Here is an 18,339-nt window from a genome sequence, read left to right as displayed (position 1 = left end):
ATAGCGTTGCCTTGTCATTGATTCATTTCGTAAGATTCAATCAAGGCATCTATAAACCCACTCTTTTCTTCTACCGTTTCCACACAACTTCTCTTCCGGGCTCCCTGGCAATTCCGTTACGACGTAAGGTAACTGTTGACTTTTGCCTTAGCTCTTTGCATGCCCCACACGCCCCCATTTTGAGATTCCTGGACTTCCATGTCTACTATTCATTCTCCGTTCTCAACCTAACTTTAACTTATCCCTTTCCTACCTATTCCCCTTCCTCAACTATTCATCGTCAACTTGACAATCTCTCACTCGTTGAGTTCAGTTTGCTCCTCGATGGATCTCGGTCTCTACACAACTCGTACAACTACCTCTGAGTTATCCTGTACGTAATCCCTTCTCTTGTCCTTACTCGTCAACTTCCTATCTGCCAAGTTGAACTGCGCTTATTGTCTTTAGCCCTGGGCCCCCGGCTCTAAGATTCCAGAATCAGATCCTCAACCAACCAGGGTGTTGGTCTTGACTCTCCCATTCCTGCTTCCCGACGCCATCCACTTCAACTTTACCTGAGGTGACCTTAATTTATTTCATCTCACCTCCCAAGTTGTGGCAGTGGCTGTACTAGTTAGTCTTCTGCCTTGCCTTACCTCACCTTAGCCTCAGGTAATACCCAAGGTAATTAATTGGCAACCTGAGTTGCGACCATTGACGCGCAAGTCAACTCACTTCTTTTCTTGCAACTACCTAAACTCGATTTTTGATAACGCGCCATCACCTAATTCTCTGTCTCCCGTTTTTTTTTCTTTCTAAATCTCCCCAACGGTCAACCCAATTGCATTTTCATCAACTGAAACCAGTCAACTAACGACAACTCTTTCGCGCTCCAGTATAACCAAGTGAGATATTGCTCAAGTCGCGTCATGGAAAATACGGACAGCGACAAGCCCAGGCCGGTTGCGCCACCTGAGCCCATATCACCCGCGCTCTCTTCTGGTGCTCCCAAGCCGTCAACTTCTGGAGCTGCATCACCAGCTCGTGTTCCAACGCCAGACTCTGCCCTCGTCATAAAGGTTAAGAGCCCTCTGGTTGAGAGCGCGCCTGTTAACGTTGCAACAACTGGTATATCTGCTGCCCCAGCGCCCAGAGCCGCATCACCACCAGCAGCCATGCCGCCATCACCATTACCAAAGGCTTCAACTCCAGCTCCAGTTACTAAGGATCGCGCTCCATCACCGGCGAACGCGCATTCACCTAGTACTGCTAATGGTAGGTCACCAGTTGCTGCTCCGTCTGCCGCTATAAGTGCATCACCAAGGCAAGTCACATTTCCATTGTCATGGGTTGTTGCTCTTTCTTTCTCTATCCTCAAACCTCCCCAAACTCATCAAAATATTCACGTCGTGTTGGATTGCTTCGCCATCATGTCTTCGCGTCCTCAGCCAGTCAAGTGATTGAGCCAGAGAGTGAGCGAGTGGCGTGGCTTCGAACAAGGGTTTACGGCCTAAGTTAGTTGGCATTGCCCGATTTGTCAACACAAGGGCAATTGTTGTTGACTGCATCTGGCCTGACTGCATCTCATCGTGATTTCTTGAAAGATACGGTGACTCTGAATCTAATCACCGTCGACGAATCAAGGAAGTGACAGGATTTGATCCCAAGCGGTGTCGAATGTTGCCCAACATGAACCGAATAGGCTGAATCACTCACTGCCGCAAGTTGCATTCACACTCTTTAGTTGGAGATGTAGCTGCAACTGCACTGCAACTTTCCTGCTTCAATGACAACTGGCAGCAGCGATTGTCTTTCTCTCTCTCTCTCTCTCTTGTTTTATCCTAGCTCAAACCTTCTTTCCTGCTCATGCTTTCATCTTTGCTTTGGTATTATTTGCTTGTGTTTTGTCTCAACATACACCCTCATCCTTCAAAGTTTTTGGCAAACTCAACTATTCTTTTGACCTTGTAATGAGAAAGAGGAGGATTTTGGAGCCAACCACACACTCTCACATTCACCCTCAGGGTGCGGACCCAAGACTATGGTTTCTGTAAAAGACCTTAGGTACCCCAGCTCTTCTTCCCATCCCCCCTTTGGTCTCACATCCTTGCCCCTGTAACATCGTCATCTTTCACCTCGTACTGGATATTATACACCCCTGCAACCACGTCAGGCTTCATCAACCTAACAAACCTCACCTCAACTTGACGATGGATTCGGGATCCCGTCAGCCCCAGCCCGCATCTTTTCTTATACTATATACACCGATGCTTTATTAGATCGAGTGGTCGTTGGGCATCTTACTTTCTGCCTGAGTTCAGCAGTGATTGACTTGATTCAATGCATTTGTCTTATACCACCCTGTGTTTCAGAATATAGCGCTGGCCAATGAATCACATCTAACTCACCCTCACAGACAGACCAACGGTCGCAAGATTTCCATCGGCGACGCAGATGTTGAAAGCGAGCTAAGTGAGCCGGCGAGCACTGTACATTCTCCGTCAGGGGTCGACTTCAACGAACTCGAGGACGAGATAGTAGTGGGCGCTCGCACTAACGGTATTCGCAAGTCGTCACCTCTTCGGCCAGCATCTGAAGCCGATGACGAGATTATAGGAGATGCTGAGGATGAGCCCGTGGCTTCCCACTATCCAAAGAGAAAACGCAACTCTATTTTCCATGACCTGAGTGAAAGGAAAATGGAGCCGGTGAGGTCTCTCGCTGACGAACGACAACCACAAGCAACTACAACGAAGAGCAAGCCTCCACGTTTAAGCACCGGAAGTGTCAAAGGCGTCACCATAGGATATTGGAGAGACTCAGAGGCTCCTACAGTGGATCTTAAACATGCCGTCATTGGTTTCATCGATGTTCGCGAGCGATTACGGACCCGTATCCAGCCCACCACATTATCTGGAGAAACGATATCAGATGAATACCCCTTGCCACCAGGACCTGGCGGAAGTTGGGTAACCTTCGACAAGATTGTGTTTTTGGATCATCTTGTGGGCTTAGACCAGCTACAGGTGAAGGAGTATGTCAAGATCCGCGCCGAAGCAATTGGGACAGACGAGCTTGAGGGAGAGAGAGTTGCTGCTGAGAAGGCTGCCGTCAAAGAAGCAGTCCGTCGGGCCAATCTCAACTCCACTGCCGAGCACGGCACAAATCTACCTCAGGTTGCTTATGGAGTTGATCTTCCCGAACACTTGCAACAGAATCGCGATGCCAAAAGGAGGAGGACGAGCGGAGGGTTTGCGCCAGCCAATCCTCCTCCCTCAAATGGCCCTGTCATTGAACACACTCCCATTCAGCCAGCCCCCGGTGGCCCGCAACCTTTGCGACATACCGTCGATCCCCTGCCCGGCACCAGACCTACTCGAATTCTTATTGGGCATTGGGCAAAGTCCAACTCGCCGGATCCTCGTGATCGCCATGCAGTATACGGAATCTTGGGACAAAATGATATGTTCCGCGTTAAGCTGGTACGGGAGACGCGCGATGGACGTTTCGTGGAAGGAAACTTCCCCGCTGGGGCTGGCGCACTCTGGATCGCATACGAGGAAGTTGCATTTGAGCCGCACTTGAAAAACCTAGCACGGAACGAGATCAAGGAATATTGCCGTGTTCGACAGTATCAGATAGACATGGGAGAGAAAGAAGGGGAGCGAACCTCAAACGAGACCAAAGCTGTTTATGAAGCACAGGCAAGGGCCGCGGGGACGAATTACAAGGCGCCTGCTCCCTTGTCTATTGCACCCGCTCTACCCCGTCTTCCAGGCGATTATGGCGAAGAATCTGATCAGACAGGGCGAATGGGATATGGAGGCCATGAGTTGCGTCAGAGTCGCCGTGTCGAGGCCGCCAGAGCCGAAGCACGCCAGTCATACATAGATATTGACACTCCTCCTCAACCTGCGCCAGCTCCTCGCCAAACCACAGGCAGGACATCGTTGAACAACAATGCGATCGAAAGAACATCGGCTCTAGCGGAGCGTGAGATCGCACGCGTCGAGCTCGCTCAGGAACGCGCTCATCTGCAAGCAGCGAACCGTGAACGTGCAGCAGCCGCAGCCGCTCAGGCAGCCCAAGCCGCTGCCGCGAATATCCCTGGCGTGGCCGTTAACGGGCGGCAACAATTACACGAGCGGGACGAAATGCAACGCCTCAATAAAGTCTGGGCGCGCCAGGAAAGCCTCCGACTAAGAACGAATGCCGAAGATGCAAAGATGTACGCCGGGGTGAAGTATGAACGCAAGACGCAAGGCCCATTTACTGGGAAACTCGTTTCACAAGGCACCATTATCAATATCGACGGCGAGGACTACATTGAGTACCGTGTCCTCGCCAAGCCGTCGTTCTTCTAGAATGATGATTGAGCTGTATGAGCACTGGGACTCATCCATCAGCTCCGACGAAGTGAGGGCTTGAAAGCAGAAACAAAGCCCGATACATCACCGACTCACATTACCTTTAATATTTATCTACACATCACCTGCAGCAAGACGCCTTTGTTTCAGGTTCAACCTCTGTATACCATGGGAAAGGAGAAGACTTTTGATAAGATGTTGAGGTTTTGAGCAAGACAGAAGTTTGGGGCTCTACAGAAAAGGACTCGGTCCACTTGCACTAGAATGGCTCTTGATGCTAACCTTTCTTTTCTTTTCTTTTCTTTTCTTTTGTTATTTTATACCTGATGGTCGTGTTTCATCATACTATAGGTCAAGGTTGGGAGGTGGAATGGATGTGTCTAGCAGATTAGACTCCGCGGAAACGGAGAGGATGGTGTTTGGGGTCGGTGTGCTGCGGAATTATACCCGGTATAGGCAGACGGTATTACATTGCTCTTGTATGAACTAGACATACTTTTTATTTCTATTTTTAATTGATGCTCTGGAAGCATGTACTGGACTGGACGTAACATCGTGACCACCATGCCTTGTATATTTTTGTTGAAAAAAAACCTACTGACATAGTTACGAGTTAGCTTCAGAAGGTGATGTCTTGTTTCGAGATGCAGTCGAGCAAGCATAAGATGACCAAGGTTGGTACTGCAACGCTGTCGCATATAGTACTGTAATGTGGCCGACTTGAGTCCTCCTGTGGATAATAGCGCAACGCTCTTGTACTCTTGAGTTATTTGTCATCAATGATTACTTACAGACCGGCACCGTGATAGAAATTTATGTGTATCCTGGAGCAAGGATCGCTTGCGGGAGTTCAATATGTATAATCATGTTTTGGTGTGAGGCAGTTGTGCGTGTGGTATATACTAAAATACGAGCTCACCCTTGTATCAAATCCTCTCCAGCCGTCATCGTATAGGGGTCAGTACATCAGTTTGTGGCTCTTCGAAGCACTGAAAACGCAAGTTCGAGTCTTGCTGACGGCAAAAGAATTATCTTTTGCTATTTTTGGCGATTGGTTTTTATACACTTTTTTTATATCCTTAGAGTTTATTTTGCATTTTGTGGTCGACGCTGTTATTTGAATGGGGAGTCAATGCCGGTGGTGTAAATGAGATATCAGTGTGACACAGTGAATGATGCATTGTTTCCAGTTGAGAATACGACCGGAAATAATACCATGGTCCTTGCTTGAAGAACAGAAAGATATTGGAATGTCTATCGTTTATAAGCATCGGCTAACGATTTGTGCAAACACATAATCCATCAAAGTAGGCTGCTTCACAATTGTACAAACGCCATGACGTATAGAATGTATCACGCTTGCGATTGATCCGTTAGATTTGGTTAAGAAGCTGTTTGTGGGATACTTGATAGAGATCAACTGTTTACCTTGCACAGTCTGATGATCGGCCTCGGGAAAGATATCGGTCCTTTGGGCGGTCTGTAACACATCACGAAGGAGAAGGCTCCCTTTGCGGAAATATACTCGAGTATGTAATCCGCTATCTCGGAGAATCTATAGTTGCCAAGAGTGACGGACTGGGACAGAGTCACAAGAGAAGATGCACTCGGAGTAATCTCACTTGGTGGAATGTGATGACCAGAAGAGTAACGAGTAAGAAGTCATAGCTAGCTGGTCATCACATATACGGATGATGACTCTCCCGAAGTGCCTATCCTCATGACGTCAACGAGTCCCGTCGGGATGGTATGGCCTATGCTTGCTCTTTAGCAGGCAGCGCAGTGGCTCGCTGATTTGTGCAAGGGTTTATCAGCTCTTCAGGAGAGTCAAGTACAAATACGAGGTTCAGACTCGGCCAATCGTGTGTATCACAGAGACAGAAGTTTCTATTTGGGGCGAGTGCCCAGACTCGAGAACTCCCACGTGAGTAGGACTCATTTCATGCGGTGAGAGGTCGATGGCGTTCGTCCCTTGTGCATACATAACCCCTGCTGCAGAGGTTCCGTTTCACAATATGAGGGTGAGCAGAGCACGTTGTAGACGCTGGACTACAAGGCTCTCATGCGCTGTGCCGAGTCAGCCTCTACTCAGCTCAGAGTCGTGCATTAGATAGATAGACACGGTACAGCACAGTAGTAATGTCTCGCCTTCACCGCAAAAGTGAGGTGCATATTTTGGAACAATTGTTATGCAGAGTTGAATCATGTGTCTCTGATTGTGTCAGCGTCTACCAGTAGCAGTAGGATCAAACATGCGGAGGATATATGGTCTGCTGCAAGATACCGTCTCATAGACATGAGAGAAAACAAACATCAGACGGGGAGCCTTCTAAAAAGTGGCAATCTGCAGTACATGTCAGCTCTTCCAACACGCGGGAAAACATGGCTTCAGTGGGGGAGAGGGTCTTGTGTAACCACGAGCAAACGGTGAATGCGCAACTGAGGTTTGGAGGGAGGGAGGGAGGGAGACTCGAACGAGAGAAAAGGATAGATACATATACATAGACACTATACTATGTGCATATCCTTTGCATAGCCTTTTACTCGAAACCTCGACAAGAATTGCCGGTCACGTCGTCTCTGAGAGAAGATATACTCTCACTCAAAGTATTTATTGTATTAGCGAAAACACACTCAGTAGAGTTGGTTACCCAGAATGCAACATCCTTGTCGAATACTCGCTTGGCCTACCGAACAACAACCGTTTATGCCATTGCAACACACAACGCAGCTGAAGCATGTCTTTCTCTCCCTCCGGCTCCCATTTCCCTGTAAACACCGTCCCTTCTATAATGCCATGCCATGTCATGTCATACACCAACAAACATCGGCTTCTAGACCTTCCGCCCTCCCCCATCCATTCACCCATCGTGGCAGCCACAGCTAGAAATCCCGCTGAGGAAACAAACGAAAGACGCCTCGAAAACCTTCTGGTATAAGAAGTATTCTCCGTCCGCCACGATGCAAGCCCCCCTCGTGTCTACCAAGTTTGAGTGGATGGAAGGGAGAGAAGGCATACGAGGCTATTCTCGTCGGACGCGGGTAACTACGGTGTTGATGCCGTGTAACACTTGAACAAACAAAGACGCAAACATAGATTACATTGCATGCTCAATTGAGGCTGTATGATAGTGTTAGAGTCACGGAGGGACCAGCCTGATCTTGTCCATGCTACCGGTCCTGCCGTGGGAACTGTCACCGGTTTGTGCTTCGTACTTTTGGGGCCTGGTCTGACGACCTTGGTTTGTGATTTATTGGTCACAGAATGATCAGAGTGACAGCTACAGCTGCAGTTGCAACTGTTATAGGTCTAGATACAATGTGAGATGCCGTCTCCTCAAGTATTCCTCACCTCGCTCGTTTGACCCTTTTCTCTTCTCTCCGTCTCCTCTTCCCGTTTTTTATTTTATTTTAAATCAGCCTGTTACTTTCCGTTTTTATCATTACCGTCTCTATCCCTCTCACTTCGAGTTACCTCCTCTTAATTCAGCTGAAACTCCAGAGCATGTCCCATCAATAACACATCCTCTCCCTTCCGTCTTCCTCACTCTTCCAAATGTCCACCAAGACTAAAGGCTGCAGCGGCCACAGCTGGGGCTTCATTGCGCCTGATGTTCAGGATCCGCCACTATGCATCAGTCTGTGTAGGGAGAGGTTCCTCAAGGAGCTGGTGCCAGGGGATGAGACAATTGAGCGTGTGTGCGAGGTTCTTCAAGACAGGGACTGGATGGAAAAGGAGCAGCCTTTTCGGGCGCTTTATTGTTGTGATGCTCAGGCTTGTGGTGTGGATAACCTGGGCGAGGGTGGAAAAGATCGTATGTGATGATGGCTTTGGGTTGTTGAGATGCTAACAGATGTAGCGAATGTGAATTGGCTTATCAATACTTGCCAAGAGTAAGCTCACCTCTACTACATCTCTTGATTGCTTACACTAACATGTTGAAGCCATGGTTACCACTCTATAATAGACCCGGGTCCTCCACAACCATATCACATTTGTGATCCTGAATCTCTCAACGACGACAAAGACTGTCAACAAGTAAAGGGAACAGACAAGTCACGGGATGCGTCATCTCAAACGACGGCGGGGGCTTCAACAGCAGAGAGTACGCTACAAGCAACGACAAAACCAACAACATTAGAAACGACTTCAGTTCCAATACAAAGCTCAATACCAGAAACCACATATTCCACCACGACAGACCCTTCAACACTCGCAACCTCCGACCCCTCAAGCAGTAACTCAAACGAAACCAACAAAGGAATGCCTTTGGGCGTCAAAGTCACAATAGCTATCATCTCAGTCGTCGGTCTCCTCGCCATCGCCGCCCTCATATTCTGCCTCCTTCGAAGACGTCGATCTCGCAAGTCTGATATTCGGAGACTCATCAAACATCCATCTTCACCTCCTCCTCGCGCAGACTCACCTACGCCTTTGGTTTCACCGACTATTTCCCATACAGATCCTGACGGTGTCCCGCTTACACCGCCTGCACGACTTCCAGAGCGAAGATTTCTAGCTGATGAACCGAATGGGTTTCCTACGTCTCCGGTGTATTCACCAACAAGCAGTAAACTCTCGCCACGGCATGAGAGGACACTGAGGATTTATAGTGCCAATCAAGTTCCCATGATAGTCATGACGGCACCTGATGGAGGAAAAGACAGGGATGATGGATCGCTGAGTTTCAGCGATGGAATTATCACTCCTCCGCCTTCTGCTCATATAGCACCTCTTGGCTATAACACCCAAACTTCTCCACCAAGACCCCCAAGATCTCGCGATGCTTCATTCAACATGCTCGCTAGTCCTGGGCCTCCACCCACGAGGGCACTTCCATCGACGCCTCCTTATCGCCCATCTACTCCAACATCACCACCCCGAAAAGGAACGATGCCTCTCTGAGACTTCAGAGATACTCAAATTCATATCCCACCCGACGCCATGTCGAGTTTATAGAAATGCTTCTATTTCGGAGACTACAGATGATGGCTATCTTGAGATAATGGGATCGACAGGATAGACGTTAGATATCGTACACGACGCATGTATGTATGTATGAAGACACAGAGAGCAGGGGTCAAGAGTCACACGATCCACAACATGTAAATTTATCCTTAACAGGCACTTTCACTACAGTACTTTACTTTATTTCTTCTATGTAGCATACTTACTTATCTATCCCATCCTCTAAATACCAATTTCCTTCAGTGACTTAACAAGATCCGTCACACTCTGCTCAATGCTGATCCAGTCAATCTTGAGCAACTTCTCCGTCTCCTGCGTATCAATCTTAAAGATTTGATCCTTAGAAGGAAGCTCTCCGCCCTTGACTTCTGGCCCAGGGAGTCTATCCTTAAACTCCGGAAAGTTCTTAGCAACAGCGTCGACAATCTCACGGTGTGAGAACCATCCAGCTGTAGCAAAGAGTCGCTTTCCACCAGCGTTAGGTTCCTCGAGACCTCTGACGTGAGCACGAGCAGCATCTCGAACGTCAATCCATAACGGAACAGGTGTACAAGGAGGAATCTCGTCTTTCCAACCGCCCCTCAAAAGCTTAACAATCCTCTCATTGGAAGTGTTGATGCTCTCAAGTGTAGCAAGATGCTTTGATACAGGTCCCAGAACCAGAGGCGGACAAACAGTCACGATATCGAAAGAGGGCTTCTTTTCAGCGACAAAGTCCCAAGCTGCACGCTCAGCGAGAGTCTTTGAGGCGCGGTAGGCAGTCATGAATGAGCTGCTAATGTCGTCGATTGTGACGGGGTTCCAGGTCTTTTCTGAGAAGACGTGAGAACCGTCTGTGAAGTGTGCTTCGTCGAGAATAGAGGCGAAGGATGAGGTTATGACGACTCGCTTCACGCCTGGTGCTGTGGCGTGGAGGGCTTTGAGAATGCCTGTTGTACCGATGACGGCTGGGTCTATAAGATCCTTCTTAGGGTCGGCTAGATAATGTCAGTCAGTCATTTAAGCATGGTCCCGGCACTGAGACTCACTGATGTTGTAGTGGAAAGGACTAGCAACATGAATAACAGCGTCAAGACCAGGTGTCTTTGCTACTTCATCAAAAGCATCAGGCTTAGCAATGTCTGGCACAAGAACGATCTCTAGCTTTCCAGCCTTGGCTTTGTCTGGGAATGCATTACGGATCTTTTGGGCTTTATCCTCTGAGCGGACGGTTGTCACGACGGCGTAGTCCTTTTCAAGGAGTTGTTCCAGAGTGTGAGCTGAAGTTTGTTAGATAGGTACTATCCTTCATTGTTCTCAAAAGAGCACAGCATACCGGCAATGAAGCCTGAGCCACCTGTGATATCATTAGTGATTGACTCAGCATGAAGATATAATGAGAACTTACCAGTGAGGAGGACCTTTGTCATGATGATAGCTTTACCAATTGAGCGTTATGCCGTTGTATAATTGAGTTTATATATTTGTTGAGTGAGTATCAACAGTCAAAGAAGAATCTCAAGACGCAATATCTCATCGTTTGACGTCAATGGCCTCTTATACCTCGGATACACGTTGGGGGTCTTTGATAAACTGGGCCCGCATTCGTCATTCCAAGTTGGGGGATTCGACGATTCACTTTCCCCTCCCCCACGTTCTCTTCCTCTTTTGTAACTATATGCAACTCTATTCATCTTCCGCTACCGGAGAATTTCACTCCAACTACAATCCCATTAATAAGCCCAAGATCGTATTTGACGACCCTATCATATCAGATCATGTATATACACATACATATTCAAGTCAATCACAATAAGGAACTGAAGAATATCACATATCTCATAACCGTCCATAAAATACACATACAAAATAAATTATTACAATCGAGACAGATAACCGAGAGGGTAAATCCATATACACGCTTGGTGTAGGCCTATGCCAAAGATTCGCTGCATCGTCTCCCCTATTCCTAGTTGATAATGATGGCTCATCTTGGCTCCTGACTTCATTCACGTTGCCACTTTGCTCCAACGGATAAAAGTCTATACCAACATAGACATCAATCGCTAAGCGTATGCCCAGGCCAGTTTGCCCCTCGCTAGGAAGTCCCATTCTCGTTCATGTCTCGCAAGGGCATGCCGTCCAATTCCATACGCAATGCTCGCTGTAGAAATATGCGCTTGATTTGGATCATCACCACTTTTTCCCACGCGTCACACAATGCATGTGGCGTGGACTACCCATCGCATCCTCTTCGTCTTCTCTGACCCCAATCTTGGCGTGTTATCCACTACCAAAACTCGGAGCTCACCCTTCAGTGTTTGATGTGTCTGCTGCAGCTGGTGGCGCAGGTGTCTCCGGAGGTTGAGGATGAGTCACGCCGCCGAGACCAGGAGGTGTCGGGGCTTGCTGAGGGATAGGCAATGTCATGGGTCCCTTAGGAGCGATGATACGCCCAGGGAGGCTCTCACCGCGAATCACCTTCTCCACTTCGGCCTTGTCCAAAGTCTCGTACTTAACAAGAGCCTTGGCTAACAAGTCGAGTTCGTTTCGCTTGTCCGTCAACAGTTTTCGTACATCCTCGTACGACTTTCGTATTGTCCTCTGAACCTCGCCTTCAATTGCTGCCTTTGTTTCCGAACTGAGGTTCTCGTATCTTCGGCCATATTCAACAGGTCCCAGAACACTAGACATGCCAAAGAGTGTCACCATCATGAAGCTCAGGTCGGTGGCCCTCTCGAGATCCTAAGAGAAATGAGTATATGATTGTGATAGCTTCTCCTTTAAAACTTACCGATGAAACACCAGATGTCACCTTGTCGTCACCGTATCGTAGCTCTTCAGCCATCTTTCCTCCAAGTGCGACGCGGATATTTGACATATACTCAGCAGCTGTGTAAGAATACTTGTCCATCTGGGGAAGTTGGGCGGTGTGGCCCAGCGAGGGACCCTTGGGGAGGATTGTGACCTTGTACAGAGTGTTTGAGCTCTCCTTATCAAAAAGCTGAACAAGCGCATGGCCAGCCTCGTGATAAGCAGTCATCTCCTTCTCTTTCTCAGTGACAACCATTGACTTGCGTTCGGAACCCATGGTGACTCGGTCGTAGGCCCATTCCATATCTTGCTTTCGAACAACACTGGCCTTGGCTCGGCTGGCTCGGAGAGCGGCAACGTTCAGCATGTTCTCAAGTTCGGCACCAGATCGACCGGGGCATCGAGCAGCAATAGCTTCGAGGTCAACATCAGGTCCAACCTTGATCTTCTTGGCGTGGTGCTTGAGAATGGCAATACGGCCACGAACATCGGGCAGTTCAACATTAACATGGCGGTCAAATCGTCCAGGTCGGGTAAGGGCCTTGTCGAGCATTTTGGGCAAGTTGGTGGCTCCGATAATGATAATTTTGCTGTCCTGATCGAAGCCATCCAATTCGGTAAGCAACTGGTTCAGTGTCTGCTTGGCATGGGCTTGGTCCCGTGGGTTTCGCTTGCCTCCAATGGCATCAAGTTCGTCGATGAAAACAATGGCAGGGGACTTGCTCTTAGCCGCGGTGAACAGCTCACGGACTCGCTTGGCACCAACGCCAACGAATATCTCGTCAAACTCACTACCAGACATGTAGAAAAAAGGAACACCGGCTTCGCCGGCAACAGCTCGAGCAAGAAGCGTCTTACCAGTACCAGGAGGGCCAACCAGGAGGACGCCCTTGGGCAGTTTAGCACCAAGATCGCTGAACTTTTCGGGATTCTTCAGAAACTCTACAACTTCTTGGAGTTCCTCTTTGGCTTCATCACAACCGTGAACATCGCTGAACCGAGTATTTTGCTTCTCAGCCTTGACCTCAGAATCTGCCTTGCTGCTAGGTCCACCGCGACGGAAAGTACTGAATGCCTCGATGGCAATAGTAACAAGCGCGAAACAGAGATAGGTGGTCACAATGAAGATGGCCAAAAATTTGAACCAGCGGAAGATAGTGGACCGAGTTGACTCCTGAACGATAACGTGGATGGGCTCACCCTTGTGGCCCATAGGATTACCACCATTGGCGGATCCAGCCACAGCAGCGTTGGCAATGCCTTGCTCATAAGTTGGCCATTGAGTTCCAGCAAAGTTTCCGTTCACAGCACCTTGCGCATTCGCAGCTTGGTTAGCGTTAACACCAAGCATCGTGAGGGCTCGCTGGTAAGCATCGTTGGTTGCAGCGTTGGAGGCAAAGCGTCCAGATTGATATCGTTCCACAAGAATAGCAGGCATGTTGGCACGGAGAAGGAGCTGGTAGAAAGCGTTTTGCGCGTTCGCATTACCGGGATTTCGATTGGCGGATTCCTCCAATGTTGCCAGCTGGTTGCGGGAAATGCCATTGGAGCTGCCGAATGCTCTGCGCTGAACAGAAAATGCACCGAGAGTTGAGATACCACGAGGAGATGAGAGAATACCGGAAGAAGATTGCGAAAACGAGCGTAGGAAAGACGACTGGGTCAATACGCGGGGCTGAAATTGAGGGTGTCGCAAAATGGGGTTGGCCGCTCGAAGGCCAACACGGTCCATGATGGAAAGAGTTGTCTGAGCAGTCATCGGTGTCATAGGAGAAAATCGTGAGCGAGAGAGGGAACCAAAGTCAACTTGTAGAAGGAATTCGGGGATTTGGAGTTCGGTCACCTGTAACACAGATTAGTATGATGGTTGAAAATGTCAAACAGTTGCGACATACTCGTTGAGCGTCCGCCACCTTTGTCTGTTCCACGCCATTCTTCGAAGGGACCGATCGACTGGGTGTGACTGAAGTCATATGCCGCCAGGGAGCCATGGCGATATTCGTAATCGAAGGCCATAACTCCGTTGTGGTCGCTGCCATGTTCTAGAGCCTCGTTAGTTACTGTCGGCGATAGCTCTCCCCTAAACTCCGCAACAACATACCGGCAGCATCATGGCATTATAAGCCATGCTGGGGAGTTATATGCACCAGAAGTGCTTTCGGGATGATGATTTTCGTACTGATGCTCAGGGAAAGGTTGATTGCAAAGTGTCTCGATGACGTGCAAGTAGGCAGATAGTGTGCGCCTCCGCCACGTCTAACGATTTCTCGGGAGGCAAACGTTTGTCATACACCGAGATTGCTTCGTGATAAGTCTACTCAAAGAGAAGAATGGATTGTCTACCGCGATGCACTCATAGTGAACCGCGCGCAGGCATCATCAGTATGTAATCGATGGGGAGTTCGGTTCGCTTGCCACTCTGGTCCGCTGTTCGGCATCACACGATGGGCCCTTGCCTATTTGAGAGAATGCTGAGTCATCCTCTCTCGGCCATCAGATCTTCCGCCTCCCGATCACGGTCAAGGCACAAGCCTCTTATCATTGGTTGGGATAGGTGCCGTCTAAGTGAGAGTTGTGATGCTTTAACTGTGACTTTGCAAAACAGTTTTTGAGCAGGATTTGGTTGTTGTGATCAGTAAAAGCCTAGTGTCTGTGTTGAGGGATGGATCTGGCCGGTTAGTGGAAGTAAGACATATTGAGACCTCGATTCTGAGAGACAAAAATACTTGGAGAGGTTCAGAATCGACCTGGGTGACTCTTTGATCAAGGTACCTTATGATAGGACCTATTATTCCAGATCCTTCACCCAACACCTCATATCTTTCTTTCTCGTTAAGGATAGGGCAGTTTCTAGGTTTCTTAGATCTCATGGATGGATATCTATGTGGGTATATTAGATGCGAATAAGGAGTTTCGTTTACTTTCTCCATATCTCTCATGCGTGGGTATCCTCATTTTCTCCCACGGCCCCTATCGCCTCCCAAAAGTCCCAGTAAAAACCTTCTTGTCCTCTTCAATGTTCATGAAACCCCGTTATGCCTTCTCAAAATGCTATCCCCAATGGCCTCCCCCTACTAATTATCTGTCCAATCCAACATCGACACATTTCTCTTAAAGGGTATAGGTGCTGTTTAATGGTGAAAAAAAAGAAAGTGAATGCCAACAAGAGTAGAGAAAAGGCTCAAAAACATCGTGTCATTAGTATAATCCAAGCTGTCAGGGATGGATGACACAGGGTGCTGTAATACCAACCATCCAATATCATGTATGTTAAGCTGGAATGATTGCTGCAAAAGGTAGATTGCTCTCATAAATCCATTTATGGCAAGAAGCAAGACAGAAACGCCCAATGACATGCTTTTCGAATCGCGGATGACATCTTTCATGTGTTCCAGAGAAATGCTCGTGGATGCAATAGAACAGCACGTTTCCTCCAATAATGTCTCGATGGGTATATCCTCTTCAAGAATAATAATTAAATTCATGAAACAGAGATCGTTGTGTGGTCCAGCCTTGGTATGATCGTGATGTTACAAGTGATTATCGTAAACGGAAAGGGTTAATATCTTAACGTGTTGAATATGACGTTCGTAAAACATAGCGTGATTCAAGCAGTCATCCATCACATGCTCGCCAGTCTACTGCTGGGTAGTTGCAATGAAGGATCTTCAAACTCAATCTTTGGCCCGTAAATATCATAAACTGCAGTTCCGTATGCAGGTAACTGTCCGATGGTTGTAACTTCGATCGGCGGGTCATAGTGTGGCCACTGCTCTTGCTGTGGGTGGGCTGACGGTGGAGCGTAGTGTCCGGCCGTTGAGGGAATATGCTGCGCTTGGGATACCACTGGCTGCTGTGGCTGAGCCATATGATGTTGAATAGGTTGCTGGTATTGAATCATTGCTGGTTGAGATTCGGCTGTTGTGTATGCTGGCTGGCTTCCAGGTTGGTGTACGTAAAAGCCCTCGGGAATCATAGGGCTGGGGACTGATGTAGCAGAAAAGGTGCTTGGACTGCTTTGAATCGACGTCGCAATTCCGGGTGCCGAATATGGAAGCTCCATGGGAGGTCGTTCCACTTGCTGCGATAGCTGGTAATGAGGCGGTACAGTGCTTGTCATGGTAGCAACACCTGGGTTCCCTGCCTCGGTGACATAGTAAGCCTGTCTTGGCATGGTTGCTGCTCGATGGACTAGCTGAACGTGTGCGTGTTGTTCGGGCACGGGAGTACCGTGGTACTCATGAGGGACACTGGCGGGAATCCCTTGCCGGTTGCCGTAATGTTGGGGCATGTGGTGGCCATGGACTTGGGATTCAAAATCAGCGTAAGAGGAGGCACGATGTAAGGGCCCGCTAGGGGCACCCTGGTTCATGGAAACCATCTCATGAGGTGACCAAGTCATCGAGGAGTGCTGAGGAGTGGAGGGAGACTCGTCATCGTCAGAATCCGAGGAGCAGTCGTCGATGTCGTTAGGGTTCATTCCTTGCTGGTGGGATCTCCGCTGGTGCTTGACCATGGTTGTTTTGCGGCAAAAGCTGAGGTCGAGTTAGTACGTGATGGGTTCAATGGTTCTGTTGCGGCCTACCTCTTGGAGCATCCATCGTGAGCGCATTTATACGGGCGCTTTCCAGTGTGAATTCGTCGATGACGAGCCAGACTTGATGACTGTGTTATCTGTTAATCCCATTCGAACCATAGGTTTGGTCTACACTTACATCCGAGAAACGTTTCCCACAACCGATGTGCTGGCATTGATGAGGCTTCTCTCCTGTGTGTGTCCGAATATGAACAGTCAGAGCGCTCCGTTGGATGAAGCTCTTCCCACAGCCAGGAATAGAGCAAGCGTATGGTCTTTCATTAGTATGTATACGATAATGCCTCTGTAGATCGGACTTTCGGTTAAAGCTCTGCAACAGAAGTTAGTCAAGTCCTACGGCCACGGATCATTTTGGCAACAAACCTTTGTGCACGATTGCCAGTCACACTGGAAGGGACGAGCAGTGGGCTCGTTCTCGACTAGCTCCATAAGTTCCATGATTTTGTTAAAACTTGGACGTGCCTCCGAGGCAATGCTTGTGTAGTGATGCAGAGATAAGGCGGAAATAGTTGTTGGCAAGATGTTAACTTGTCACAGCATAATAATTTCAGACGCTCGCTGGGAAAGACTTGAAGATCCGATGCAAAAGATGTTGTCTAAACTTGTTGAAGGAATGACAGGTCGACGTTAGACAAAGGCCTTGGATTAGGGTATAAGAGGCGGCGGTGAGATCCAATTGTAAATAAATCAGCGATTATAAGGTGACGTATAAGTTCTGATCTGACAATCGAAGAGTGTCTATATTGTTGAAGAGTTGAAGAAGTTGTGCGATTGTCTGTATACAAAAAGGTGACGGTGTAGAGTGGCTGACGGTGGGATATAAAAAGACGGGTGAAGCTGAGAATCCAGAAGCCGGGTTGTGTGGGAGCTGAGTGCTTAAGTCTTAACAGGGCGTGCCGTGTTAATGCAGGCGGTCCAAGTATTGCCTAGTGGATCGGGAGGAGATTTGGCTGGGGCTGGGGGAGAGCTTTACGCTGTGGTGGTGGTTTTTGAGGGATAATACCAGAGACCAAGTAGATGAGCCAGGGGAATATTGAAGCTTATAGTTGATTGGACTCGGAGCGAGGAAGAGTCGATAATATGACTGGCCTCCAAGGTTCGCCTGAGAGTGTTGAGTCGTGAAAACAAGCTATTTGACGTCTAGTTGAGGTGAATCGAGTCAGGTAGACAGTCGATACAGCTCCATTCAAGCCAGACAATACTGGGGGTTCGGCGACAGATATCAACAACGGTCGTCACTGGGTTATGGGCCTATGTCCGGTCCCGCTGGGTAAGGGCAGTGGAGACCAGGAGTGCTTGGGAGACGCAGAGGATAGTGTGATGTAGTGCAGTGTAGTGCAAAATAGCCAGGGCCATGCAGATGCTAAATACCAGACTGAATACCCAAGCTCAAAGGATGGGGCGTCGCAAATCTGACTCCAGTTGTAGGCGTGCAGCGAGCATGGTATACATACGCCAGGGCTATCAAGGAACCACGCAGGAGATCAGAGGAGGAGTCAAGGGATCCCTGCACTGCAACAGCGGGCTTCAGTGGGTCCCATCCGGCAGCGAGTGAACTGGGGGGCACAGATGAGGGATCGAGAGAGGACGGCAGGTGGAGGGTGGATGAGCGTGACGAAAGGAAACGGAGGGAG

General features: G+C 48.6%; 5 protein-coding genes and 1 non-coding gene across 6 annotated transcripts; 3 read left to right on the top strand and 3 right to left on the bottom strand.

The window, feature by feature from the left end:
* Positions 1 to 908: 908 nt before the first annotated feature.
* FOBCDRAFT_123846 (uncharacterized protein) lies at positions 909 to 4,343 on the top strand (the record flags this gene model as incomplete). Its single annotated transcript, XM_059607773.1, has 2 exons — positions 909 to 1,254; positions 2,359 to 4,343. 2 exons carry the CDS (start codon positions 909 to 911, stop codon positions 4,341 to 4,343), a joined length of 2,331 nt encoding a protein of 776 aa, XP_059463934.1.
* Positions 4,344 to 5,286: 943 nt separating this feature from the next.
* On the top strand, positions 5,287 to 5,368 carry FOBCDRAFT_t28. The gene has a single exon. It is a non-coding gene; the product is annotated as a tRNA-His (tRNA).
* A 2,534-nt stretch (positions 5,369 to 7,902) lies between these two features.
* FOBCDRAFT_174689 (uncharacterized protein) lies at positions 7,903 to 9,252 on the top strand (the record flags this gene model as incomplete). Its single annotated transcript, XM_059608494.1, has 3 exons — positions 7,903 to 8,161; positions 8,201 to 8,240; positions 8,292 to 9,252. 3 exons carry the CDS (start codon positions 7,903 to 7,905, stop codon positions 9,250 to 9,252), a joined length of 1,260 nt encoding a protein of 419 aa, XP_059463933.1.
* Positions 9,253 to 9,481: 229 nt separating this feature from the next.
* On the bottom strand, positions 9,482 to 10,862 carry FOBCDRAFT_256142 (uncharacterized protein). Its single transcript, XM_031194446.3, has 4 exons — positions 10,703 to 10,862; positions 10,631 to 10,651; positions 10,344 to 10,574; positions 9,482 to 10,292 (listed from the first exon to the last, which is right to left on the bottom strand). The coding sequence occupies exons 1-4, from the start codon at positions 10,722 to 10,724 to the stop codon at positions 9,538 to 9,540; spliced, it is 1,029 nt and encodes a 342-aa protein (XP_031029184.2). The 5' UTR covers positions 10,725 to 10,862; the 3' UTR covers positions 9,482 to 9,537.
* Positions 10,863 to 11,503: 641 nt separating this feature from the next.
* On the bottom strand, positions 11,504 to 14,525 carry FOBCDRAFT_8151 (P-loop containing nucleoside triphosphate hydrolase protein). The gene is made up of 4 exons (XM_031194445.3): positions 14,210 to 14,525; positions 14,004 to 14,150; positions 12,089 to 13,951; positions 11,504 to 12,039 (listed from the first exon to the last, which is right to left on the bottom strand). The coding sequence occupies exons 1-4, from the start codon at positions 14,234 to 14,236 to the stop codon at positions 11,602 to 11,604; spliced, it is 2,475 nt and encodes an 824-aa protein (XP_031029183.2). The 5' UTR covers positions 14,237 to 14,525; the 3' UTR covers positions 11,504 to 11,601.
* Positions 14,526 to 15,680: 1,155 nt separating this feature from the next.
* FOBCDRAFT_8144 (uncharacterized protein) lies at positions 15,681 to 17,222 on the bottom strand. The gene is made up of 4 exons (XM_031194444.3): positions 17,069 to 17,222; positions 16,824 to 17,015; positions 16,694 to 16,773; positions 15,681 to 16,643 (listed from the first exon to the last, which is right to left on the bottom strand). Exons 1-4 carry the CDS (start codon positions 17,141 to 17,143, stop codon positions 15,731 to 15,733), a joined length of 1,260 nt encoding a protein of 419 aa, XP_031029182.2. The 5' UTR covers positions 17,144 to 17,222; the 3' UTR covers positions 15,681 to 15,730.
* Between the last annotated feature and the right edge of the window lie 1,117 nt (positions 17,223 to 18,339).

Source organism: Fusarium oxysporum, chromosome I (genome assembly GCF_013085055.1).
Source record: "Fusarium oxysporum Fo47 chromosome I, complete sequence".
Lineage (NCBI taxonomy): Eukaryota > Fungi > Ascomycota > Sordariomycetes > Hypocreales > Nectriaceae > Fusarium > Fusarium oxysporum.
Note: the sequence above shows the minus strand (reverse complement) of the source record. Positions and strands in the feature narration are given on the sequence as shown.

Excerpts from the sequence above, each read along its gene's own strand:
- FOBCDRAFT_8151 (XM_031194445.3), bottom strand. The coding sequence starts at position 14,236 with ATGGCTTATAATGCCATGATGCTGCCG. Across the intron at positions 14,151-14,209 it reads ATAATGCCATGATGCTGCCG|AACATGGCAGCGACCACAAC; the intron begins GTATGTTGTTGC and ends ACGAGGCTCTAG. Across the intron at positions 12,040-12,088 it reads TGACATCTGGTGTTTCATCG|GATCTCGAGAGGGCCACCGA; the intron begins GTAAGTTTTAAA and ends CATTTCTCTTAG.
- FOBCDRAFT_8144 (XM_031194444.3), bottom strand. The coding sequence starts at position 17,143 with ATGGAACTTATGGAGCTAGTCGAGAACGAGCCCACTGCTCGTCCCTTC. Across the intron at positions 17,016-17,068 it reads ACTGGCAATCGTGCACAAAG|AGCTTTAACCGAAAGTCCGA; the intron begins GTTTGTTGCCAA and ends CTTCTGTTGCAG. Across the intron at positions 16,774-16,823 it reads GTGGGAAACGTTTCTCGGAT|TCATCAAGTCTGGCTCGTCA; the intron begins GTAAGTGTAGAC and ends CAGATAACACAG.
- FOBCDRAFT_256142 (XM_031194446.3), bottom strand. The coding sequence starts at position 10,724 with ATGACAAAGGTCCTCCTCACTG. Across the intron at positions 10,652-10,702 it reads GACAAAGGTCCTCCTCACTG|GTGGCTCAGGCTTCATTGCC; the intron begins GTAAGTTCTCAT and ends ATGATATCACAG. Across the intron at positions 10,575-10,630 it reads TGGCTCAGGCTTCATTGCCG|CTCACACTCTGGAACAACTC; the intron begins GTATGCTGTGCT and ends AACAAACTTCAG.